The following is a 27,154-nucleotide window of genomic DNA, read 5'->3' as shown; positions in this document are numbered from 1 at the left end:
CTCTGCTCTCTGTCTATGTCACCTCCCTCCCATGCAGATGTGAATACAGAGAACCCAGATGAAAAGTCTATCATCACATATGTGGTCTCCTACTACCACTATTTTTCCAAGATGAAGGCTCTTATTGTGGAGGGCAAGAGGGTTGGCAAGGTAACAAGTACACCCATGCAGATAAACACACATAAACACTCCATGAACATTGAAGGGCCAGCAGTGTTAGTAAGCTGAAACAAAAGTAACAATTCATCAAAATATGCAGGAGAATAGAAAAATATAAAAACATAATTTTCTTCTGTCTGTCTGTCTCAGGTACTGGACAACTGTATTGAGGCAGAGAAGATCATCACCCGCTATGAGGCACTGGCATCAGACCTGCTGGACTGGATAGAAAAGACCATCGCGGTCATCAGCAACCAAAAGTTTGCCAACTCGCTGACGGGAGTTCAGCAGCAGCTACAGGCCTTCACAACCTACTGCACCATAGAGAAGCCCATCAAGTATGTTTCCTTGATTTTTAAAAATGGCATCTTGATATTTTATTGCCATTTTTGTGTAATTTATTGCAAGGCTCACACAAACATAAGTATGCTTACTTAGAAACGCATATGAATTATTAACATACTATGTGTAAATATGACTGGCAAATTGGTTGATCTGTTTTACTCTGACTGGTTTGGTTCAAGATTAATGGAAAAATAATCAATATATCCATCCTGCCAGAGGAATAGGATTTCTCTGTATGTGTGGAGCTGACTAATGTCAGCGCACTGCTCTCTGATTTGACTTCTACTGTCTTAGGCTTTCATTAGTTGAGAGGGATGCATACAATGTGTAGCTTTAACACAGTCAGAAATGGAGTATTTCACTTTGCACTGTTAACTTGCAGCATCCACGCAGAGCAGGGAGATCTGGGTGCTGGCAAGATGGAGGGAAGTTTAACATAGTTCATTAACACATACTACCCGCACTGTTATAATACAGAGCTGATCAGCAAAGTTCCCTTTAATCATGCAATAAGCTGACATATTGTTCTTGATTCATTTTTTAAAAAATATGCAGCGGCAGCATCTGATTGTCAACCATGTTTAACTCTTAAGAGATCTACTGTGTGTAATTCAGTGGAGACAGTGCCCGTTGTTTGTGTGGCTGCTGCTGAGGATTATTTATAAGCAACTTGATTTCTGAAAGTGAGAGTTGACCCTGATTTGTGTTCTTTAGAAGGGAAATGGGGAAGTGTGGAAGTCGATCATGTTTTTTGGTGTGTACATGCGAACATGCATGGAACACATTGAAATGCAGAGCTACAGAGTCTTGAGTCTTTTGTCCAGCATCATCAGGATCAGCATTACCATCAGACCCACAGGCACTGGGAGTACACTGGCAGCTTTGATGATTCCCACATACACACAAACACACACACACACACACACACACACACACACACACACACACACACACACACACACACACATACACTCATGCTCACACAGACTATGATGCAATATGTCTTGTTACACTCTGAGTTAATGTCTAGTTGACTGGCTCTGGGTGAGTTGAGAGTTTGTGTCCAATACCAGCAGCCAACAGTTGACTTATGACTTGTCTAACATGCAAACACACTGTGCACACACACATAGACATCGTGATACTGATGCTACAAATACAGACACGCATATATCATTGTTTAATGAGACAGACACGGTGATAAAAATTCTGTCATAACCTATTATTACCTTTAATTTTCATTTTCATTTCTTAATGATAATAAGACAAATAATAGCATTTAATTTTCATTCATTCAATATATTTTTAAAAAACTAATATACAGAATAAACATTTAGATTATGTATTTTATAAGAGCATAAACAGAAAAGATAAACAGAGACACTGAACATCACTTTTCATGTCCATGTGCACCCCACAGACAAATCTGTTACTCATGTAAGCTTTTCTGCAGATGTCACAGAACATTTTGCCATCCTTCATCCTCAGCCACGTGCACTCCTGCTCCCACTGAACAAGCTAACTAACTTCCCCTTGACCTCATGGCTGCCATCGTCTCGCCCTGTAACGTTAGCTGCCTGGCTGACAAAAGTTAAAAGTATTACTTGCTTGTCATTTATCCTCCTCTGCATCAATCCCTCTTTCCCCTCTCTAATATCAACATCACAATTATTAGGCTTTTTAAAGAAACTTCAGGCACTTAGCTGTTGTGACATTCTGCAGTAGTATGTATACCATGGATAAAGCCAGCTACACAATGTGGTCATGCACGTGAGATAAAAGACAAGACTATACAAAAGCTAATTGATATGAAGACACCATCAACTGGATAGTGATAAATTACTTAAAGTTATGGTAGATTGTCCTCAGTGTGCTTATCTGTCAAAATAATGGACAGCCTCCAGATTTTTCCATCATTGATAAAAAAATTCAATTTAAGAATGAAAATATTTGATTATGCAACCTCTGTCTCCAATGTGAGAATTTGATGCTTTTCTTTTTCATATATGATAATAAACTGACTGGAGAATTTACAAAGAATGGATTGTGACAGGTGATAGCACCATGAATTGCACAACTGCTATCTGCCCCATTTCACAAAGGTCTAATTCATAAAAGATACTGCACTAATAATATTATAGTGCAAACATGCCCATACTGTGTTGCAGTTGAGTGCAGTTTGGCTTTTTCGTGTGATTGCAGTTATCCATATGGCAAAGTATAAATGCTGCCTTTGTAACAAGAGCACAGTAGGCAGGACAAAGAAAATCACAAACTACAAGTCCTGACCAACAAGGTGCAGAGGCATTCCTTAAAACTTGAGAGAAATTTAAACATGAGAGAGAAACAGTATTTGGGATTTATTAATCTGGTCTGTCAGTGCTGCTTTTGTTTTCAAAGGCACACCTTCAGACCATATACAAGTTTGGCTTGAAACCCCCTATAAATGCACTTCAGTTACCAACTTTGCACCAAATGTATGCATATTACCTCATTCAAAATGTGCAAATAGCTCACGAGCACTAAGATGCTCAGTTTTAGTGGCCGCAAAAGCTGAGCTGTCCTGTTGAGAATTTGCCCCTGAATATCTTGAGGCTTTGGATTGTTAATCAGACAAAACAGGACATTTGCAGTCATCACCTTGGACTCTGGGATATCCCTAAGGGGCATTTTTCACTATTTTCTGACTACTTATAGTAAAAACAATTAATTGACGATAAAAATAATCAGGTGATAAATCAATAAAGAAAGTAGTTGTGTTACTTCCAGTCATCGATGACGTCCCTCTTCAACTGAGTTGCTTTGTCTCTGAAAATTGACACTTGAAATTCAGAACACATTTTGACCCCTTCCTGTTTTCATAAATCAAGATCCTGGCTGTCTTTTATAGGGAACGTAATTATTTTTTATGGAATGGTTCTGCACTTGTTCAGGAAATGTCAACTTATTGGTTTGTAGCAGTAATTAACACCCAGGTGTTCATACAGTAGACTCCCCCACAGTGTTGAATGGCCATGACACTGGACAACAAGGCAGCAGAGTGAGCAGAAAAATCCCCCTTAACCAGGAGTCCTCAGACCTCCCTGTCAGCAAGGATTTATGGTGCTAACTTGTCCCTGACCAAGTCAATAAAACCCTGACCGACTTTGTGTCTGCAGCTTGAGTTTTTCCTTAAACAAAGTTGGAGTTCACTTCAGTGTGTCCTCCACAGGAGAGGACTGCTGGAAGAGAAGTGGCCATGTTGTGAAACAGGATCATTAACCAAGGTTTTCTGTTTTTTGCCCAGGTTTCAGGAGAAGGGGAATCTCGAAGTCCTTCTTTTCACCATCCAAAGCAAGCTCAGAGCCAACAACCAGAAACCCTTTGTGCCTCATGATGGGAGGCTCATCTCAGACATCAATAAGGTCATACACCCACTAGCTGGAATGTCTTTATTTTATACAAAATATTTCACCTTTTACTAAACAATTAAGTGGCAAATGATACAAAGGAGTTATTGATAAATGAAAATGTCATCATCAGTCTTTAACAGTTGGGAGAAAACCTGCACCTCTTTTCAAAGTTTTCACCATTCTATACATTGGCCTGTTTAACCAGTGATATTTTACATTACTTTTTTTCTTATTACATTATCATATATAATTGTATGATTATATGATTTATTATAATAATATTATAACATTATTTTTTTCACTTTCTATGTAGGCCTGGGAGAGGCTTGAGAAGGCGGAACATGAGAGGGGTGTGGCTCTGCGCAAGGAGCTGATTCGTCAGGAGAAGCTGGAGCTGCTGGCTCAGTGCTTTGACCACAAAACCACAATGAGACAAGCTTGGCTCAACGAAAACCAGAGGCTTGTATCACAGGTAGGGAGGAATCTTATGGAGCTCACATATAAACATTCTTCTTCCAGTGACAACATTTGTGAACAAGCAAGATGGTACTACTCCTGACTGCTTGGGAAAAAAAGATGCTAAATTTTGGTTTGGCTGGGCAGCTCCAGTTCCCCTCAGAAACCATATTTAATGTGAAATGCATACTGTTTTTTACCTTTGCATGGATAAAAAGTCCAATATTACATGATTAGTGACATAATGATATATTATGGATCAATTTTAAAGTGAATTGCATTGGCCTGCCTGCATAGCTAAATTCCCCCTCCTCACAAAAACATATTGGGCTTATTGTCCTTCACTGGGATGTTTGAACTTTACCGTGCAGATAATGTATGGACAGAGTTTGATACTAAAAGGCAGTTTTCATATTAATCTGCTAAAGGGGAAAAGTTTCTCTGTGCTCTCCGTAAATGTGAGTTGAAGACATGCTCAGACAAGCATGACCCGCAACATCACAGTTAGTCTGAAAACCAGCCCTGACTGGTTATGGTGAGCAACCAAAGCCAGGCTCAGATTACAGGAGTTTTGGGAAGATTTATACCAGATTCACCCCTTACAGCAATTTGAGGAAAAATCCGGTCTGGGACTTTGGTGGTTATCGATGTTTAGTCCTGATTATCTGGTAATTTGAGAGATTTACAGATCCAGTCTTAAACCTCCTGAGCTGGTCGCAGACCCATCGGGACGGCCCCATTAATTTCAAACATGTTTAATATTTACGCTTTAAAATCCGGATGGTTACAGTTATGATTATTTCAGTACACTGACAGTGTTGCCAAGCAAAGGTAAACACTCTAGCCCTTGAGGTTAACATTAGCTAGCATACTATTGTTGACAGATATTAAAACTGATGGTTAAATCTCACCTCCAGTTCTTTCTGAAGAATAGATAGCCCATGTTGACCACATCTTCCCAAGCGTTCTCTCATTCTGACTCGTTTAGCCTTCTGCTTTTGTTTTTTTCTCACTGCAAAGCATTGTTAACATTAAAGCAAGTTGTCACACCATATCAAATCTGCCTTGTTTACGTCTGCTTCCCCATAAGACACGTGAGGGCGATCACATGAGTGGCTCCGTCTGGAAAAATAATCTAAATAACATCCTGTAGTGTGTGATGCACCATTATAGTCAAATCGTGTAGCGTGTGCATGTTTGAGATTAGAGCGAAGAACATCTATGAAGTTTCTCCTTTTGTGCATGATGCAACTTAATTCTAAAACCTTTAGGATTGTAAAACTCCCGCAGTCTGAGCCTGGCTATGTAATGCCTTTTGCCACTTAGCGTCTGTGTTTGTATTTTACCTCAACACCCTGATCAAGGCTTTCAGCCGAAGCGCATTTTCAGTCATGTAATATTAAAGGCTTTTTATTATAATTAGGACTCAAAGTGCATTCGATTTTTTTCTTCTTTGTTTGAAGTAGGAGACATTTTTGTTGAGCTGTCTAACCATGGAAATGAAAACTATGTGCATATTAATAGGATCTGGATGCTTTACAACTTTTTATATACATGCACTATATGAGTCTAAATTACAGAGTGGGCCTGCAATAGAGAATATTGTTCTATTCAGATGAATTGACAGGCTGTACAATCATCCTGTGTATGTATGAAAACTCCTTTACTACTGTGTGCAACTTAAGGTTCTTCGGTTGTCATAGATTCAGTGGTTGATCTTCATTAGATTAGTCTTCCTACTCTTGGACCCCCTCAAAAATGAGATGGTTCATCTCAAGGGGCTCTCCACTAATAAACTTTCAACTCTCTTTGCCTTGGCTATACATCTTACAGAATTACATCTTTAGTTTTTTTTTCTTCTCTTTGTTTACAGGACAATTTTGGCTATGACCTACCAGCAGTCGAGGCGGCAATGAAGAAACATGAGGCCATCGAGGCCGACATAGCCTCTTATGAAGAGCGAATTGGGGTGGTGGTGGAACTTGCTGCAGAGATGGAGTCAGAAGGATACTACGACATCCGGCGTATCTTGGCACGAAAAGAGAACATACTGGGCCAGTGGAGTCTGTTAAAGGAGCTGGTTGCTGGGAGGAGGACCCGGCTGGAGAAGAACCTGGCCCTGCAGAAGACTTTTCAGGACATGGTCTACATGATTGACTGGATGGAGGACACTCAGGTACTGGCAGCTGTGTGAGGGAGAGAATGAGAAAGACACTCCACTATATTCAGTAGTTAAATAAAGGCAGATAAACTGTATTTGTGTTTGACCTTTACGTTTTGGATTTTGTTGCCTCAACTTGCTTCCAGCCTTTGTTGGCAGGCTGTGCTATTTTAGTGGAAGGAGACCATGGGAATGAAAGGCGAACCATTTCAAAAATTAAGATTCTCACTACTAAGTGCTGGTTGGGGGATCAGATACAGTCAGAGACTTGTTCATGTTTTTGCGCCTCCCCAGAGTCCCCTCCATGTTTACTGTCCACCTAATTTGCTGTTTCTTCTTTGGTGCTGGAGTAAGTGCACCAAAATAATAAATCAAAGGTGGTTTTTGGTCGTAACATGAATTTAACCAATCAGTGTCATCTCCTATTCCCTTTAAAAGCCAGGTGTGCCTGCACCTGGCATACTGCTATTTACATGGCAGATTTGGCAGATTGGAGAAGCAAGCAGTTTTTTGCTGAGAGTAATGCAGTAAGAGCAGTAATGTTACTTCAGCAAATGTTGTGGGACATTTAGGCAGCAAAACTAAAACCTGTAGTTACAGACTTGACAGAGGAAACAGAAATATATTTTTAACTTCTACAATAATCAATAATGTTTCACTGCTCCTTGTGCGTTAACACGCAGTGTCTCTACTAATGGGGACTAGGACAGCAGCTCTGCGGCTCTGCTTTGCTCTTTTCTATGTCAATCATATTTTCCTCATTAATTATGTATTATTTCATCCACCTGCAACCCATCAGCGTGTCCCTTTGTATGTTACAAGTAGAGTGTATGCGGGTTGTAAGCCCACCTTTATAGGCACATCTCACTATGTGGATAATGTGCACTTTAAATAGCAGGAAACTGATGTGCCATTCTGACTTTAGAGCAGTATTTTGTTGCTTAACGGCACTATCGCTTTCTGTTGCCTTAAAGTAGCTGTACGACAACAATGCACCTCACCACACCTCATTTTAAAACCTACACACAAGTGAGATAGGGCTCAGAAAGTCAAAGAAAAAAGACAGAGTGAATGTTTGCATTTTTGATTTGTCAGAAGACATTTAGACGAAGGGAATCTAATCAGAGGGAAGAGAGAAGAACTGTATAAGGTAGTAGAAGGAAAAAGTAGAAATTAAATAAGTAAAAAGAAAAAGACATGCTGTTTATAATAACACCACTCCACCATTTTCCCTGTCATTTCCCGCTCTCTCACAGGTTCAGCTCCTGTCGAAGGACTTTGGGAAGCATCTTCTGGAGGTGGACGACCTGCTGCAGAAACACAGCCTGCAGGAAGCTGACATTGCAGTGCAGGCTGAGAGGGTCGAGACACTCAATACCGCTGCACTCAAATTCACCACTATAGAGGGTACACACACGCATGTGTCTTATGTATTGTGTATAGCACTGTTGAAGTGTTTCACTTTATCTGTCATTAGCTCCATATGATAACATAAGTCTCAGCAAATGTTTGAAGGTCTACAATGCAGGATTGTCGCCTGCCAGCAAAAGTGAAATGAAAACCAACCCCAGATTAACTCTCGTTTGGCGTTCCACCTCACTATATTTGCATTTCAGTGCTGTGTCCCTTGGATGCCTGCTGCTTCCAGTCGAATACTAGCTGCTGCTTTTTTATATGGCCCCAACCTCACTTGAGCGCTGTGGCGGTACATTCAGCAAAATAAGAATAAGAAAATCCAGACAGAGGGTAGAGTCTCGGCAGAAAAATACACCACCACACACTTCTAGTGGGTCATGAATGATAATTGAGAGGGATTACCCCTGGATGAGGCTATACATAATTTTTTAGTGAGATCCTGCATAGTATATCTTTGAGGTTTTTAGTTTGTTTTGCCTGTAATGATAAAATGTAGTTTTTAATTGATCTGGTTAGAATCACCTGAAGTGAATGATCTCAGGTGAAAGCAAATTAGCATTGTACACTGAGAGTTCCATTTTGTAAACAGTGCCATAAATATATAATCATTTGACGGCAGGATGCAGAATATTAATGAACTTGCAAGCGTTATTTGTATGATATTAGTAAGTTGATCTGCCCAGTACACTATGTGCATGATTTATTATTGATTTATTATTTAAGGTAGTCCAGCTCAGAGTACACTCAGTGTTTCCCATAGAATTAGAATCTGAATGTGTTTTTTAGTTGCCTGTGCTTTCTTGGGTATCTGTTTGTGTTCCCTCTCTAAATTCTGAGGTTTTTGCTGGTCAGTGAACACAGCGCAGACAGGTCTCTTTTTTTTTCTGTACCAGCAGTTTGTAGAGTTTTGAGTTGCAGGGTGGATAATTTATTGAACCCGATCAGATCAGATCAGATCAGATCAATGGATAAAATGAAGAGCAGCTGGTGCAGAGGAACTTTTAGACCCAGTGCAATGAATGGTCAAGTTTCACTTTTATGAACAGCCCAGCTCCACAAATACATGAATGTGTGGGAAACCCTGGTACACTAGTGTAATGAATTATGTATCTATTGTGTTTGTGTGTTTTTTTCCTGGTCATTAATCTCATTTTGGGTTTTTTTCCCAGGTTACCAACCATGTGACCCACAGGTGATCTGTAACCGTGTCAACCATGTCTCTTCCTGTCTGGAGGAGTTGAAACAACGGGCAGTTAAAAGACGTGAAGAGCTTGAGGAGTCGAGACAACTGTGGGCCTTCTTTCAGGTAGGATGGGTCGACGAGATGAGGCAGAATAATGTTGTGTTAATCACTCCGAACAATATAAGGGGCCAGTGTATCCCATCTTAAGTGCTTGTTGAATGCTTCAAACAGGACAACTATTTATGTAACTGTCAATGTGTACAATGAACACCTTCCAGGAGAGACTGTCCTAAAATGTGTGCAGTTATCCCTGCATTTAAATTATTATACATTTGCCATCTCTATATTGCAGCTGTCATATCACTCTTCGAGCTTAGCCATTTAGGACAACTGAAAAGATTGTAAGGAGTCTTTGTGTTTGGATTTACACATAATTTAATCTTCATCATCTTAAACCTGCAGCAGGTATACACAGCAGCTGTTGTTAGACTTTTGTCAATGTAGGACCTCGAGCTGTCACACAAACGTGACACGACTATGTTTAAATGTACATTTAAGTGGAAACAGACATTTGCCTTACCCAGCGTTTTCAAGTTGAAGCTACTGAGGATAGTGAGTGCAAAGAACTTACACTGATACCCTCTTATAACTGGGGATAGCTACTGATAGCTACCACGAAAAAAAAAAAAAAGCACTACCCTCTTCTTGTTTCGGTTACTCCATGGTTGATGCACTTCCTTTGTGTCATAAATCAAACCTTCATTTTTCGCAAAGATCGCACCCGGTAGCAGACAGAATTACTTTGTGCAGTCAACATTTACTCATCATGACACATTAAAGCAAATTATTTGTCTATTTCCACTTTAATTAATCTGTTAGACTCATCAGACTGTTTTTCTGGCCATGGCTTTGCAACAACACTGTCAGGTGTTGAGCAGAGTTTTACCACATTTTCAATCAGGTGAGTAAGATAGCTTATTAGAGCAGAAACATTACAGAAATGAGAACTGAAGAGGTAGTGAATCACACAACACAATACTGTAGTATTAATGATAACACTTTGCTTATAGCTGTCCTGGTTGCTCCACACCTGAGGACATTTTTTGTATTTAACAGCATTTCTATACTACAGTTTTTATGAACACCACAGCTGTCCCTCTAGTAGGCTGGGAGAGAAGGTCAAAATTATAATCCGATTAGTTACTCTCGTTCAAAAGGAAATGTTAGTCAAGTTAAGCTGAGCTTTCATGTCTTTTGAACACTCAGGTACAATCAGAATTCCAACAGCATTTTTTTCATTCATCAAACATTTTTTGTGATTTGTTAGACGCATCATTTTGTCCCATTTGGCAGTCCATGCTTGTGTGTCTGACTTGGACTTGTCAGACTTATGAATGTTAGTGAATAAGCGTTAAGAATGACAGAACTGAACCGTGAAAAAAATGAGTGTAATGACAATAGTGGACTTCTTTGTCCAAAGAGTCATCGGTTCACACTGTCGAGTCACTAATTATATCACATTACTAATTCATGGCTAATTCCCCTTCTGCCCTTTGAGAGGCTCTCAGAAACAGACTTGGATCAGTGTTGGATGGACTTTAGGGATTACTTTTCTCCTTTACGTACTTTTTTTTCCTAATCTTCCTTTTTCCCTTCAATGATCTTTCTATTCATCCATTGCTTCACCTCTTTTTATCCTCTATGCATTTTTGTTTAAATTTTGTGTTAGAATTAGGTTAGGGTTAGAGTTTTTTGATATTTTTTTCTTTGTTTAAACGTTAAACGTAAATCTTTTTGTTTGTTTCCCTGTTAGGAGCTGGAGGAGTCGGAAGCCTGGATCAGGGAGAAGAGCTCCATCCTTGGGGCTCAGGGTTATGGGAAGGACCTGAGCAGTGTGCTGAAGTTACTACAAAAACACAAGACGCTGGCTGGAGAACTGCTGGCTCACCGGTCACTGCTGCAGGTGTGTGTGCATGTGTGTTTGTGTTTTTGTCTGTGTGTGTGAGTGAGAACGAGCACCTGGAATACTTACACTACCTGGAGTTTCTGTTCTGAACTTTTTGTACTGCAGTAAAATTATGTATTAGCATTTATAAATAACTTTTGAGCTCATCTGAAAAAGAAACCCAACTTCACTTAATAAAATAATTGTAAATAGTATAAATATAGCTGTTTAATCTGTCTTTTTTAGTATATTTTCCTTTGTAGAATCAGATTTTTTTAAACAGTTGTAATTTAAATTGTTGTTTTTTAAACCATGTTCACTTTCATATTTGATTCATTGGCATTGGTTTTGTGCTTTGTTCTTGTTTGTGAACTTGTACCTATTGTGAAACACCACATGGAAGTTTTAATTATATGTAGAATTGCTGGTCGGTTGACCCTCCATTAGGCGCCCTGACACACCAAGCCGACTGTCGGCTGTTGGTCAGTGACGGGCAGTTGGTGAGCGTCTGTCGTCCTTGTATTTGTGGTGCATCCGCACTGTTGGCACTTCTCAGTCCCTGCTGCCTTATTTTCAACCGATTCAGCAAGTTGAATCAGAGTTAGAGCCGACGGAGCCTGTCAGTGAATGGAATCACTCTGATTGGCAGTTCAGCTCAGTGCATGAGAAGAGAGACAGAAGTGAGTAAAGCAAACAAACAGCTAACATCAAGAGGGAGTGAGATCAAAACAAACATGTTATTGTAGATTATTTTTTTAACCACTGAGCTCTGTAACAAACAGTTCATAACTGTTTGTGTTATTGTTTGCTGGCGCACTGTAAATATAATTTTTTCTTTTAAACTTAGGTTGTGTCATTAATGTGCTAATTGGCTAACTAGCATCTTGAATCCATCCTGTTGGTCTTCCAGTTTCTCCTTTTGAACAACGAATACAGACTACAGCCACTTACTGGTATGAAGATCTGTTTCCTCTCACAAAGGCGAAGAATGTTTGTGCTATTTGGTCATTGGCTGTAGTCCTTGCAACAAGTGCAGCTTTTTGGCCAAGACACAGGTGACGTGAGGCGATGCAATGGTCAGTCTTTGTCACCACTAGTTCTTTGATGTTGGTTTGTTGAGTCCGTGCCTTTGGAAACAGAAACATATATGAAGCCGGTCAGGAGCATGTTTGATACAAAATGTAAAGGACAAAGTAAAACAAAGTTTGACAACAGTCCTGATACAACCAAAGCATCCAAATGTCAAAGATGTATGTTCCTGCATTTGGTGACTGGTGTTTCAGATTTTTGTATAATTGATTATTATGTCCATAAAGATAGATTATGTACATGTGTCAACTGCCAGTTACTCCATGCACAGTAACTGTAACTGCACACAGTGTAAAATGTTTTAGAGTAACACTGTTATTCCTCCACCCTGCCCTGCTCCTCCAGAACACCATGAAACGAGGAAAGCAGATCCTGAGTGAGAAGAGCTTTGGAACAGCGGGGATCCAGGAACGCATCATGGAGGTGAAGAGCGAGTGGAAGAAGCTGGAGGACCAGGCTGCGCAGCGTCTTGGCCACCTGCAGGAGGCACTAAACTTTTTTCAGTTCTCTACGGAGATGGATGACCTGGTGGCATGGCTGCAGGATGCTTACCGTCTGGTCTCCAGCGAAGACTTTGGACACGATGAGTATTCCACCCAGTCCCTTCTGAAGAAACACAAAGGGGTCAGCGAGGCTGTCAACAAACATCGTATGCATGTAGTGACACTGCGCAAACACATGGTGGCGCTGCCTTTGCAGTACCGTGAACAGGAGGTGAGCAGGAAAAGGATGTTTTAGTATAAAGTATTTCATTTTCCCTTTTGTGTCTTTTCTTTAACCCCTCTGTGTCCTTGCTTTTCTTCTTTCCTCTCCTCCTGTCTTTATGTCTCATCCCCTGTCTTCTCCCCACTGTTCTCTGCAGGAGGTGCAGGTGCGTATGGGTGAGGTGGAGCAACTGTATACCGAGGTGGCCGAGGTGGCGGTGCTTCGACAGCAGTGGCTTCACGACGCCCTCGCCGTCTACCGCATGTTCAGCGAGGTGAATGCCTGCGAGCTGTGGATTGATGAAAAAGAGCAATGGTTGGACAAGATGGAGATCCCTGAGAGACTGGAGGACGTGGAGGTGGTGGCACACAGGTGAGGAAAGGGAGAGGAGAGGAAGGGGAGGAAGAAGCTTTGATTACTGTGGCATTAAATGCAAGCTGAGCTGGGTTTCTGATGCTTTGTACAAATCAAACAGCTCAAAGTTTTTGGCCCGCACAAAAAGCCTCTTAACCTACCGACATGATCCCACTGTATCCCACAATGCCATTTGTTGTAGGTTTGAGAGCCTGGACCAGGAGATGAACAGCCTGATGGGAAGAATCCTGGACGTTAACCAAATAGTTCAGCAGCTCCTGGATGGAGGTCATCCATCTTCTACAGAGGTCAGAGGTTGCCAGGACCACCTCAACTCCAGGTAATCAAAGACAACTGACCTTCCAGCAGCTACAACATAAAACAACTACTGGCACTATCACAGTTACCACCTACCAGCGATTCTACTCCTAGTGGTACATGGCATTACAATTTACTCAAATAGTAAACTCCACTACTGTTAACAGTCCTGCTACTAATTCTACTAGGTGAGTCAAGTTTGTTTTTACAGTACCTTTCAAACACACAGGGAAATCTAAATGTTTTTCCTGAGGCACAGTAACCATAAGATTATTATTTAAAACACAGTAAAGAGGAATATCAAATGTAGTTAATTAGAATAAAATGAAATTAAATCAATATGATTGACAGGTTTTTAGTACAGTGACAATGCCAGTGTCAACAAAACACCACACTGCAATACTAAGTGACAGCTACTAAAACTATAAGGACAATAGCATAATATGCATTAACCCACTTATATTAATACACTGTATATTTATATGCTCACTAACAGCTAATAAAGTGATGCTGGTACTACAAATCAGAGAGTTTGGCCATCAGCTCAGTACTAATAGAAATCCTCATTTCAGTCATGAGCCAGTAACTACTGATCGCTGCTGCCAAAGTGCTGATAAGCAGGGCGCTGACACACTTAAGGAGAAGGGAGGATAAGCTGACGGACAAGTTTCAGTAAATGAATGTCTTTCTTTTCTCACAGTTTTGTTTACTGAAATGTTCGGGGCATACATGAATCAGTTTCTAAGGTAGTATGTAAGAGAGATAGTAATGGTGAAATAAAGTTAAGAAGAATAAATAGAAAAACAATAAATGAAAATAAAGGCAAAAATGAAATAAAAAATAGAGATGGTAATAAAGTCTTTCAAGCTTACATCCAGAAATTAATTCAAAGTCAAAGTTCTTAATTGTCAAATGAACAACACTTAGAAGAGCAGTCATTGTGATTGAACATTTTGGCTCAACAAGCTCCCTTTAAGAATGCACTTTAATTATGTATAAAAAACAACAACATAATAATAACCACACACAAGTAGAAACAAAAAGAGACACTGAATATAAGGATATAAAATAGTGCTAGTTATGATAAAGTATAACATATAATAAAATATGAAGTAAGTGATCAGTCATAGGATGAATACAGAGAATATTAACAGGAAAGTGCTGTGGTAAAATGTGCTTAGCAAGACTGTAAATAAATATGTATATGCAGAGGTGCAAACATTTAGTTTTAAAGAAAGATGAGGTGACATGTAGTATAAAGTGACAGTGACGAGTGAGTGATGAGCTCTCTCTTAAAGGTATACCATGCAGGATTGTAAGTTACTGTTTGTTAACACACTTGCCAGTGAAAGTGAACGTGAAAGTAACAGCCACTTTAGTTAAGTGCTTGCCACGCCCATAAATGTCCTGAACAGAGCAAATTAAGAAGAAAATAAGAAAATACAACTAGAGGGCAGAGTCTCTGCAGAAAAATGCACTGCCACACACTTCTAATGGGCCATAAGTGATGATTAAGAGGGATTACTTCTGTATAAGTGTATTTATTGTTTGTTAGGAATAGGAAAATCCCGCATAGTATACTTTTAATCATGGTTATATACTGTACTGTCCGTGGAGAGCAGCATGTGAACTGACAGCTCTCTTGTTGTCTGTTAAAAGGTGCATTGTTTTATCAGATCTCTGTCCTGTTTACTCCTGGGAGGGGAGTCGAGTAGGTGGGAGGAGAGGGAGGCAGGCTGACAGAGAGAGAGAGAGAAGAGAAATGGCGAGGGAGAGAAATTTCGTGGGGTTGTGTAATTATTCAGGAGAATTAAAATTCTTATTGTTCATGCAGTGATTTTTTGTTATTGTCTTTTGACAAGCGCCTTGTGTCCTGTCAGTCACTGTACTCCTACCTGCTTCATCATCTTTGTAGAGTATGAGTTTAGTGCCTGAGATGTAAATGTAAAATGGCAGCATGTATCTCTTCCAAATGTCTGTTGCACTCTCTATCTCGCTCTCTATCTCTCCATCTCTCTCTCTCTTTGTTTGGCCGATGCGTTTATTTATGCTAACACCCGGCCAGGTCGACCTTGTGATGGGATTGGCTTTTTATCTGTCTCAGTCATATTCACTGACCACTGTTACGTCTGGCAGCAGCGTCCATGATGGCTGGGTGTCTATGGGTCTTGTGACCTTGGCACATGGTGTTGGTCTCAGGGTGACCATCTGTGCTGGCTGCCTCAGTCAAGACGAGGCCAGCGAGAGCAAAAATGAGAAGAAACACAAATCTCATTGCCTTCTCTGGTATTAGTTATTAAAATTTCATTTCAGTTTTAGGATCTTAACTGCCTGATATCGTTGCTGCCTTCAGATATGGACATTCATTGTGTACCGTTATTGTGTGTGTATATACACAATTTGTTGGATATAGTGAAACACCTGTTATCCTCAGTGGAAAGAAATACAAAAACTTTAAACCATATTTCCCATCAGTTATATTTAATATTTTCACTCCATAAAGCACATAGTTATGTTATTTATCTACTACTGAGTCACTACAGTATGTTTAGGGCTCAGTCAGTTTTATCCTTTGACTTTACATTTTATACCTATCAGACTGAATTCTCATATGGTTTCTGTTGTTACTATTTCTTAGTTAAAGTTAGTAAACACTCAAACAGTAGTTTAAAGGTAACAATAGTTAACAATGTTGAATTCGAAGGAATTGATGGAACCACTGAGGTTTAAGCCTTTAATACAAAATGACAACAGTTTCACCAGTTGTCGCTTTGTACTACAGTGTTATTGCAATATTATTTTGTCTATATAATTATCATCTTGAGTTAGAATTATTAAAGAGAAGGGGCGTCAGTGGCTTAGTGGATAGAGCAGGCGCGCCATGTACAAGGCTGTTGCCGCAGCGGCCCGGGTTCAAGTCCATCCTGTGGCCCTTTGCTGCATGTCATCCCCTCTCTCTCTCTCTCTCTCTCTCTCTCTCCCCCTTTCACACTTGGCTGTCCTTTCCATTAAAGGCAAAATGCCCAAAAACATATCTTAAAAAAAAACAACAATTATTAAAGAGAAACTCCTCCCTGGAACGTTAAAATGGGCAGGGCTGGGGGGTACTAAGACACGTCCAGTAACTCCATCATGCTGCCTCACAATCCACAGTACCTCCCAAAAATTGGTACTACATGACCAATGAAAGCAGATAAAAAGAGCTGTGGCATTTGCTTTTGCACAAAGGTAGAAAACCTACAACTACCAGAATGCATTGCGCTGCACTGGACCAATAAACACTCCCGCTGGTGGGTGATGTAATGCGAATTTGGCTGTTTTTCCACAGGAAACAATATGGCAGTGGGCCTGTAACAAACGATCTCGAAATGCAGTTAAACAGTGCACTGAAATGTTTATGGAAATATTTTAGGCAAGAAACAGGCAATACAGTAACAGAATATTGGTTAATATTTGATCAGTGCTGCTGAGATTTACAGTTGATCTGAGTGAGAGAGAGAGAGGGGCGGGTCTCTCTCTCGATCCGCTTTTATACTCCTTGTGCCCATGGTGGTAGGTGGAGATCAGCACAGAGATCTGGGTGCTGGTAAGAAGGAAAGAAGTTTACCACAGTTCATTTACATATGCTACCCACATTGTTATGATACAAAGCTGGTTGGAAATCAAGTATTATATTAGCTGCAGTCATGGTTATCCTTTATTTCATAAAACACAGCATTCTGTGGGTAAAGTTTGGATAAGCTTATCCATTACTGCTTCCCTGTGTACATACATACACGTGTTATTTCATACTTGTGAAGCAGTGGCCCCCGTCACACACACATATTCCTCAACAATGAACACAACCACGTTTGCATCTCTAAGACGACTTTTGCAGCTCTGAGGTCAGTGTAACCGAGCTGTTTTCCTGCCTGCCTGCTGAGTGGTCTGTCTGCCTCCCAGCGACTCTGCCATTACCTCATTACAGTCACAAGAATCTGTGTGTGTGTGTGTGTGTGTGTGTGTGTGTGTGTGTGTGTGTGTGTGTGCATCTGTGCATGTGTGTGTTTCTTGGCTGAATGGGTGTGTATTAAGACCTGCTGGTCTGGAGCAGAATCAGAAGAACATATTGTATGAAGACGGCCTGGGCTGAAATCACAGCAGAGCCGAGAGCAAACAGAATCAACTGTCTCACATGAATCCTATCAGGTCATTTCGGGTCATTATAATAATAAATATGACATGCCTTTTACTAATTATGCAACTTGGCTCATCTCAAGGTCAGGATTAACAGTAAAGTTACTCAATATAGGTTCCTGTTTGTAAACTTAATCGCTGGTGAAAGTGAAAATGAAAGCCAACCCCAGATTCACACTTGTTTGCTATATTTGTGTTTTTTGGCGCTGTGTCTGAGATATTTGTAGCTTCCTCTTGGATGCTTGCTGCTTACAGTCTGGCATCTGGTCACTACCTTTTATAAAGTCCTGATCTCACCTGAGCGCTGTGCTCAGGCAGAGGGCAGAGTCCCTGCAGAAAAATACACCGCCAAATATTTCTCATGATTGATGACCCATCAGCTGTGATATTTTTCAATTAATACATACTATGTTTTAGATCACGTCTGCTGCTTAACACGTCTCCTGCAGTTTTGCCGCAGATCTTTTGACCTGAAACAATGGAGGGTTGGAGTTATAGCCTTGTAGTTCTACACTTTGTACTTTTTCAAGCATTATCACTGTAATAATGAAGAAAATCACTGCTGCTTTCAGGACTTAAATGATGCAAATTGGCTGTGTTCTGAAAACATTGTTACTGAAAATTGAAAGGTAAAATATACATGATTGAAACAAATCTCTTTTGGAATGAGAGGTAATGATTTACTACAGGTGTAAAATTTCCCAATAAATCCAGGCTATCTTCACTGTTGCTTATTTTCCCTCACAGTACCACATTCCCCTCTCTTCAGTCCTCTGAAACTATACTGTCAGCATTACTCTTTCCTGTCTGTCACATCATACCAGGTGGAACAGCATTGTGGAGTTGGTTGAGCAGAAAAAAGATCAGATGGACTCGATGTTGCGGCTGCAGAACTACCTGCTGGAGTGCGCTGAGATTAAGTCCCAGATTCAGGACAAGAGAAAAGCCATTGACGCCACTCAGTACGTGGGCAGCGACCTGGGAGGAGTTTTGGCTCTGCAGAGACGCCTCTCAACCATGGAGGGAGCCCTGTCTGTCCTGGAACCCAAACTACTACATCTACAGGTAGGGAATTATGGGAAAAAACATTAAGTATGAAATTAGTAATAGTAATGGATAGTAGCATAGTACAAATTTATTCAGATAAATAAATAAATAGCAAATTAGGAACCACAAAGATACAAAATGTGCAGGTTAAGATGATTTTATATGCAGGTTGTAAGCAGGACTCCTAAAAATGAAGCTAACGTAGAAGTGCTAATAACTGCAGTACCTCCATGGGCCACTTAAGGCTGACTCCAGAAGCTAGTCAATACCCACAGACCCCATCAAGTTAAAATGCCCAACTTTACAGCAGAAATAAACAGTTTACAGTCTGGATCAGAAAAAGGGTTTGGTCTCTATAGCTACTTTCAAAATTCATGAAAACTGTATGGAGGGTGAATTTTTGTGTAACAGACCAGTTTACATTTTATTGAGGCTGAAAGTTACACATAATTAAGGGCGTGTCCTCTTTGAGTGACAGGCTGTCACCAAACGTCATCACTGTCTATGAGTCAGATCCACCCCTTGTTCCTCTGTAGCTCCAAATATGGTCAGTTCTGGCTTCAAAAAACCAAAAGATGGTGACGACAGAACTGCCAAACTGGAGGCATCAAAACGGCAGTCCACAAACCAATGGGAGATGTCATGGTAGCTACATCCATTTGTTTGTAGTCTATGGTTATGCTACTGGTGCCTATTCTTGTCTGCTCGCATTGGGTTGTGTCGTTGCTTTTTGGATGAGCTAGCAAAACTGTAAAACTGTATTTGACTGCTGATGAATTCTCTGGCTGACCATCTTAACATACTACAGGAAAATATGTACAACTAAACAGTGCTAAAATTTATTGACATTTAGATGGACTACATTATGTATTTTTTGTATTCATTATGTATTCAATGTAGTATCTTGTTGCAATATATGCCCAAATGGGCTTATAAGGCAGACTGACAGTTTCCATGTAAACAGGTGTGAGACAAAATATACAAATTACAGGAAAACATTAACAGTATATTCTGTATGCCTTTGTACTTGTAGTGTGTATTATTCAGTATTATTTGCCTAATTTTACAAGCTTTAGAGATAAAACTAGCCCATATTTTGTCACTCCTTCTTTGGTTCTGCATTATTACAAAGGTGCATGCGATTATAATGTAAGGTATGGGTGAGCATGAGCTGGGACGCTCACAGAGCTTGCCAAGGTGTGCATTGCTACATCCTACAAAACCACGCCCAGTTGTATGCAGCATAAAAGGCTGCCATTGCCATAATGTTATCTCTGTTTGGCGGTGTAGGAAGAGGCAGAGCATCTGGCCACAGCCCACTCAGGTCGGGCCATGGAGGTCCTCGTGCCATTTGATGGCATCAGTGTCGAGTGGGAGGAGCTGAAACGCACCCTGCAGGGCTGTGAGGACTCGCTGATGGTGGCTAGCAGGCTGCAGAGCTTCATACAGGTACACAGAGATACAGTAGTATATACATCAGGAAGACATCTATCACTTTGATCATTCTGCATAGAGACTGACTCAGCATCCTACTGCACCCCAGTGAAACTGGCATTTGACAAAACCAGTTAATACACATTTTTAAAACTTAAATGTATAGTATCTGTAATTAAAAGAACAGTTTTTTTTATCACATAAAAACAACTTGAGGGTGGTGGCAAATGGTGGTTGACACCTGTAAAAAGTCCTGTAGACCAACAGTAGTATTGATTAAATGTAAATCTTCCCTTCTGTCAGGACCTGGACTCTTTCCTCACGTGGTTAGTCCAGACACAGACAGCCGCCGCCTCAGACCAGTTGCCCAATGACCTGGAGGAGGCTGAGAGACTCATCAACAAACACGCTGCTCTAAAGGAGGAGATCGGACGGTGGGTTACCAGTGTTCATTTTGTCAGTTTTTTTTTTGTATTTGGTCTCAAGGCCTGTTGCATGTTAAAGTAAATTCAACCACATATTTAGTGAGCCACGTTTACACACTGACTCCCAAACTTAAGTCCGTCATTTAAGTCACCGCTAGATGCCACCAAATCCTACACACTGCTTCTTTAAACTACATTTTAGTCTTGTCTTATTTGGACAATAATATTGCTTATTGATATACTCACAGTTAGTGTTTCATGACATTGGTGCCTTCTGGTCATTGTTTCATCTTAGTCATGGAAAAAAAAAGTTGTTGACAAACATATGTCATCATAGTTTTAGTTAACAAAATAAACACTGGTTACTGAGGACAACAAATGCCTTTTTCTTGTTTTTGTCATTTTACACATATCTTCTGAGTAAGTCCTTAAAACAAATCAGGTGTACAGTGAATAATTTAATCAGTTGCTGTTGTTTTTTGCTGTGCAGCTATGAAGAGGACTATGAGCGCCTGCAGGCCATGAATGAGCTGCTGGAGTCTGAGGAGGCTCCTCTCCCTCAGGCCGCCCTGCAGCAGTGGCTCCAGAAACTTGACGTCGGCTGGAACAAACTGCTGGAGATGTGGGAGAGCAGGCGAGAAGTTTTGGTCCAGGCTCACATTTTCCATCTGTTCTTGCGAGATGTTAAACAGGCTGAGTCCTTCCTCAACAACCAGGTGAGAACAACAAAGATGGAGTAGGTGGTTAGCGTTAACAAGGAGCTTCTCTGGACAGCTTTTTTTTGTTTTTTAATTTTAATCTTAGTGGCATCACTTTAGGTTTGCAATGTCAGCTTATCTGTCAGTACAAAACTCTGAACAAACATTCATCTAACCTTTTAGATGATGTTTCTCAGCTTTTTTGAAACAAATCTCCTTTGCTGTGCTCATTTTACCCTTTTGTCTGATGGTGGCAGATCAGGAGCAATATATTGCACACAAAATCAGTAGAGGGAAAGAACATGCAGCTTAAAAGTGCTGTGAATTAGATGTCAGTTTTTAATTTTTTTCTTTTGGGGAGGGAACAGAAATACAAAATACACATACATATGTAACAGTGAAGCAAAGTTAAGGGCAGGAAAGGAACATAGGTACAGAGTGAAGGAGACACATCTTACACTTTTGCAATACTGTCTTCATTGACTTCCTCAATTCCCTTAAAGTACAGCGACAATGGAAATGGACATTTTTTTTGCTCTGATTTATCATTATGAAGTAAATGTCTATTGCACAGCGTAATGGCTATAGAATAATGACACCATCAATGTTTAGATTGGTTCCCTATAAGCCTCGCTGTCACTATGCAATTCTGTCTGCCATTTGGTGCAGTCTCCTGAAAAAAGGAGGGCTCAATTTACAGCATGATGGAAGTGCTCCAGCCATTGCACAACCAAAACAGGAAGTGAATAGTGCTTTTGTTTCCCCAGCAGTGTTTTGGATCTTTGTTGTTTTTAACCTCTGTGAGGCACTTTGTGTTACTGTTGTATGAAAAGTGACATATTAATAAAGTTGATTTGATTTGATTTGATTTAGCTATTGGTAGCTATCCTCAGTTACCAAAGAATATCATTCTAAATTTTTTGCAGTTTCTGTCTCCAGTAGTGAAAGTAGTGTGCTGTTGTCATACGTGGACCCCATTGACTTCAATTCTCGAATGTTTGCCTTTTTTGGATTCTCCATTCACTGGTGAGGCATGTGAGAAAAATTGAAGTATTCTTCACAAATTCAGTGTAACACACACACTTAGTAATTTATATACAAATGGTCATTTTGTGGGCGATGTGTTCTTTTAAGAGGTAATGTGGGGTCAACAACTGACAAACTTTTAAGGGGATAAAACTCAGTGTGCTTATCTAAGTTGATCCTTGTGATAATGAATGGGAGAACATCATTGGTTCAGTCATATCAGATCACCTAAACATCCTGATCTCTTCATGTAAACTGCTGAACAGGCCAAATGTTGCCCTCTGACTGCAGTAGTGTCAACTGGACTGGGTGTGGTCAGCTTTGCCCTGCCAATTCTGAGATAGAGAGAGCAAGACAGAGACAAAGAAAGAGAGGAAGAGGTTGTGTGTGTGTGTGTGTGTGTGTGTGTGTGTGTGTGTGTGTGTGTGTGTGTGTGTGTGTGTGTGTGTGTGTGTGTGTGTGTGTGTGTGTGTGCGTGCGCTTGTGTCAGCAGGTGTCTTTTTGCAGAGTGTCCTAGTATTATATGCTATGAGAGCAGTTGAGGCAGCAGCCTCCAGTAACGTTGCATCTACACTGTGGCATCATAATGTGTGTGTAGGAGGAGGAACTGTTTGCAGCCTACTGATGTCCAAGTCTGTGTACGTGTTTGTGTTTGTGTGTGTGTGTGTGCATGTGTGTGTGTGTGTGTGTATGTGTGTGTGTGATAACAATGCACAGTATGATGGTATCTATAGACTTGTGTAAATTAAACTTGCTTCTAATTGGCTAAATTCTGTCCATGATTCATTAGTTCCTTGGCAAGTGAGAGCAATAATTTTGAGGAAGCAGTTAAAATCTTTTGTATCATTTGAAGTGGATTTAGACATTGCCAGTGGTTTTACTTTAATTGAATGATGATTATCTCTTTTCTTTCATAATGTATCAATGTATTTTTAAATTCGCATTTCCATTAAAGCAGTCTATGGAATATAATTATCCCTTTCTTACACATTGCCGTATATATATGAGTTCAGCACATTTCCAGCTCTACAGACAAGCCTGTGTCACGAAGTACAATCTAACAGTCAGACCTGGGTCCTGCAGTCTGCAGTGCTGTATTTAATCTCAGTATCATGTGCACAGAGATTTTTTTTTTCCAATTCTGAAATGTCACAGGCAGAGCTGCCCCCGACTCTTGTGTGTGTGCATGTGTGTATATATTTGTGCATGTGTACATGTAAGCCAGTGTGTCCCTTTTAGTTTGATAAAAGATCTTTAACAGGGACCAGCTCTCCTCATAAGCCCGCAGGGTTGATTCAGAGAGAGCAGCATTTCTTCTTCAATAAGTATCAAAGATGTTCCAGGCCATAGAGCTCTGTCTGCCTCTCTTTAATTCATTTTCCCTGAGTCCAGAGGCCACATTAATGTGTAATAATAATGATAGGTGTGTTTGAGTAGTTTTCAAAATGCCATATTTCTACATTTTCTGATCTTTAGTGATTGATAGAAGAAAATTCAACATCTTGCAGTTGCTACTCCCTTCTCATAGAAGGGCAAATGATGAAGAATTGATTGATCATTCAATCTATAAAATGACAGAAAATTGTGAAAAAGAAAACCCTCATAATTTGGTAAAGCCCATAGCGATGTCTTCAAATTATATGTTTTGGCTGACTAACGGCCCAAAACCTAAAGATACTGACTTTACCATCACAGAGGACAAAGAAAAGCAGCAAATCCTCACATTTGAAGGACTGAAACTAAGGCATTTGGGCCTGAAAGATGACTTAAAGGAAATATATTCAGTGCACTGATAAGGCAGCAAACCACTATTTGCCATGTGGCATAATGGAGTTATGGAGTCCTGAGCAGAGAATGAAATCACCTCTGTGTGTTGTAATCGGAGCTTCTCTGTTTGTTGTTGTTGTAGACAATCCAGCAGTGCGTGAATGTTGGTCCCTGTGTGTATGTCCCACTGGCTAGCTAACTGCACTCTGTGCTACGCTGGTTATAACTATTGAAGCTGTCCCCACCCAGTGGTGGAATGCTGTTGTGGAAGCGTACTGCCCACCCCCTGCTCCCCCAGCATGTTAACGTCCTTAGCTCTGTCAGCACTGATGCCATTGTTAGAACTGTCCGCAGTCTTAGCTTTTAGCACTGTTAGCTGCTAGCTGGCGGCTCAGCCACCTCTATGTTGAGAGCCGTGTGCAATGTCAGGCTACATTTTAAGAATCACTCCCATGTAATCTGTGCTCTTCTGAGATCCTTTAGCTTATTGCGCTGTTTTTACATTTTTTTAAATGTCCTGACTTTCATTTAATCAGTTTCTGAACCACGAAACCACCATCAGGATGTCTGCAGGTCCTTGAAAAGTCTTAAAATGTTTTGAATTCAATTTTAGATCTTACAAGTCATTAGATAGTCTTAAAAGTCCACATTTCTGATGTTACAAATCTTTAAACCTACCACTGAACCTAATGTCTTTTCACTTTACTGTATTTTCACTTTACACTTGTACTTACCTGATGGCAAAGTGTAGATTAACCTAACTCACTCTAATAACTATATTCTTACGTAAAATCTACCTCTGCATTGGACGTAATACATACTACTTACCTATATATTAACCGGCAATGCTTTAAAAAGAAAAACATGATGTTGGAAAATAGGTATTAAATTTGTTTAAAGATTATCTTGAAAAGGTCTAAAAAAGCATCACATTTCAGTGTTTTACACCTGTAAACACCCTAAGTTTATTGTTCCTACCTTCATCTTGTAGGAGTCGGCCCTCGCTCACGTGGAGCTGCCCACCACTGTGGAAACAGTCGAAGCTGCCATAAAAAAACACAAAGACTTCACTACCACCATGGAGCTGAACCTGCACAGGATCAAAGCTGTGATTGAGGCTGGAGAGAGTCTGATCAGCCAGAGTAACATCTACTCTGAACGCATCAAGGAACGGATCGACACCCTCGCCAACAGGTACCACATACACATATAAATGTAGAAAGTTTATACTTGAAATTACTTGGTTTAAAGCCTAGGCTAATTTTAGGCCAAAACTCTGAAGCAGAAGACAATGCCTGACAGCAGCAGTTTTGTATAATATCCTATTTGATTTACTTCATCAAGAAGGATTGAAAGCTCCCCAGCAAGCTTCAAAACATTGAATTGTCACAAGTGCAACCCAGTTTTCCTTCTGCTCTGTGACAGTCTCACAGAGGACATTCACTGAGTGTGAGCATTCAGCATGTAGTAATCATCACAATAAGAATATATGTTTTCCAATAATGGAAAGTTATATGGGTTAAATTACAATGAATAACAAAGACGTGCAATTTGATCATACCAGAGAAGAGCCTGTTGTGTACAGTGATGGAATATCTTGTTGTGTGGAACTTGTTTTTTATGCTGTATGAAAGGAAGCAGTGGGAATTGTTTTGTCTGTGGGATCACTGAGCTTGTTTACACCTGGTACTAATATGTGTCTTGGGGGATCCGATTATGAGCAGACAGCACTAAATTCAATTGTAAGCGGCCACCAAGATGCATGTGATCCGATCACTCAATCCACTTGCTGAGGTGGTCTGGGACTCATTTGACCACATATCTTTTGTAATGTAAACACTAATGCATCCTGTTTCGTCCCCAAAAAGGACTACATCATCGATGCTGGACGTAGTGGTTGATTTCTTTACAGTGCACTAATGCTTTATTACTTGCCCATTGTACAACGAGCTGGATGAAGTGCTGCGTGACTGTCCATTGTCTTGTGGAAGGAGACATGTTGACGTGTCTGCTGACAGCGATATCTCCAACTGTACCAACACAATCACTAATGTGACTATTGAGCAGCTACCAGAAGTGTGGGCATAATAAATGTACGCGGGGCCCTTTGACCCTCTAGCATAAGTGACAGAAGGCAGTAACGAAATCTGAACAAAATTGCTCAGCTGGCGACGCATGATAGACACACGTATCTTTGCTGTCCACTTTTGTTTGGATCATTGAAAACGCATGTTTATATCAGGTATAAACAGGCTAAATATATTCAGGTGCTCTGGCATTAATGTCCCTCAGTCGTTTAATTTTCTTTATTAGATGTTACATCTCCAATTAAAAAGTAATTCTACTTAAAGTTTCAGGCATCGCGCAGTCAACGGTTCATGCTGATTTTGGCTCTGTTCAAACTGAGTACCCACTGCAGCACCACCACACACTGTCCTACCGTAGTTGTACGTTGAGCTGATTGTAGAGCACAAAGAAGGAAGCAGCTGTCCATACACAATACAACAATAATAAAAAGAAAAAAAGCAGCTAAAGAATTTAAAGGAGAGGCAAGTATAAATGAAACAAAACACAGAAAACAGAGCTCGGTCTGTTGAGTCCACGACTGACAGCTGACCATGAAATCACTGTGATGGCTGAGGTGGTGGTGTGTATATGTGTGTTGGGTGGGGGATGGGGCTTTGTGTGTCTGACAATAGCAATGCAAAAGCCCATATGGTTTTTAGATTTAATTTACATGAATTAACTCATGGCCATTTATTTTTCTCCCATGGGGACAAATAAACGAGCACAGGGCACAACACAATTATTCAAAACTGTTACATTCTGGTTGTATAATAAACCATTTTATAATTATTACCAAATTAAGGAACATTTTGATACAGGTACAAATGGTTACTGTGTTTGCTTTTGTTAGACCTCCATCACTAACCTTTAAAATGCTTTTATGTTGAGATTTTAGTCAAATTACGGTCAAGTGATGACTTTGATTGTTGAGAAAGCACCTGAAAAAAAGGAAAAGTAGTGATTAACTAAGATAGGTACACAGATATGTTAT

At 40.2% G+C, this 27,154-nt stretch overlaps 1 protein-coding gene across 1 annotated transcript in view; it reads left to right on the top strand.

Annotated features, from left to right (window-relative positions):
* Positions 1 to 27,154, top strand: part of LOC126408979 (spectrin beta chain, non-erythrocytic 4-like) — a 119,850-nt gene that overhangs the window by 28,192 nt on the left and 64,504 nt on the right. The window contains exons 8-23 of the mRNA XM_050074822.1: positions 38 to 150; positions 310 to 497; positions 3,791 to 3,908; positions 4,210 to 4,368; positions 6,226 to 6,528; positions 7,770 to 7,920; positions 9,099 to 9,235; positions 10,926 to 11,075; positions 12,492 to 12,860; positions 13,009 to 13,223; positions 13,408 to 13,545; positions 18,524 to 18,764; positions 20,037 to 20,195; positions 20,484 to 20,614; positions 21,096 to 21,321; positions 25,088 to 25,290. Coding sequence (XP_049930779.1) covers positions 38 to 150; positions 310 to 497; positions 3,791 to 3,908; positions 4,210 to 4,368; positions 6,226 to 6,528; positions 7,770 to 7,920; positions 9,099 to 9,235; positions 10,926 to 11,075; positions 12,492 to 12,860; positions 13,009 to 13,223; positions 13,408 to 13,545; positions 18,524 to 18,764; positions 20,037 to 20,195; positions 20,484 to 20,614; positions 21,096 to 21,321; positions 25,088 to 25,290 — 3,001 coding nt within the window. The remainder of the gene's footprint in view (positions 1 to 37; positions 151 to 309; positions 498 to 3,790; positions 3,909 to 4,209; positions 4,369 to 6,225; positions 6,529 to 7,769; positions 7,921 to 9,098; positions 9,236 to 10,925; positions 11,076 to 12,491; positions 12,861 to 13,008; positions 13,224 to 13,407; positions 13,546 to 18,523; positions 18,765 to 20,036; positions 20,196 to 20,483; positions 20,615 to 21,095; positions 21,322 to 25,087; positions 25,291 to 27,154) is intronic.

This window comes from Epinephelus moara, chromosome 2, assembly GCF_006386435.1.
Source record: "Epinephelus moara isolate mb chromosome 2, YSFRI_EMoa_1.0, whole genome shotgun sequence".
NCBI classification, from domain to species: Eukaryota; Metazoa; Chordata; class Actinopteri; order Perciformes; family Serranidae; genus Epinephelus; species Epinephelus moara.
The sequence above is the reverse complement of the archived record's forward strand: the minus strand, read 5'-3'. Positions and strand labels throughout refer to the sequence as shown.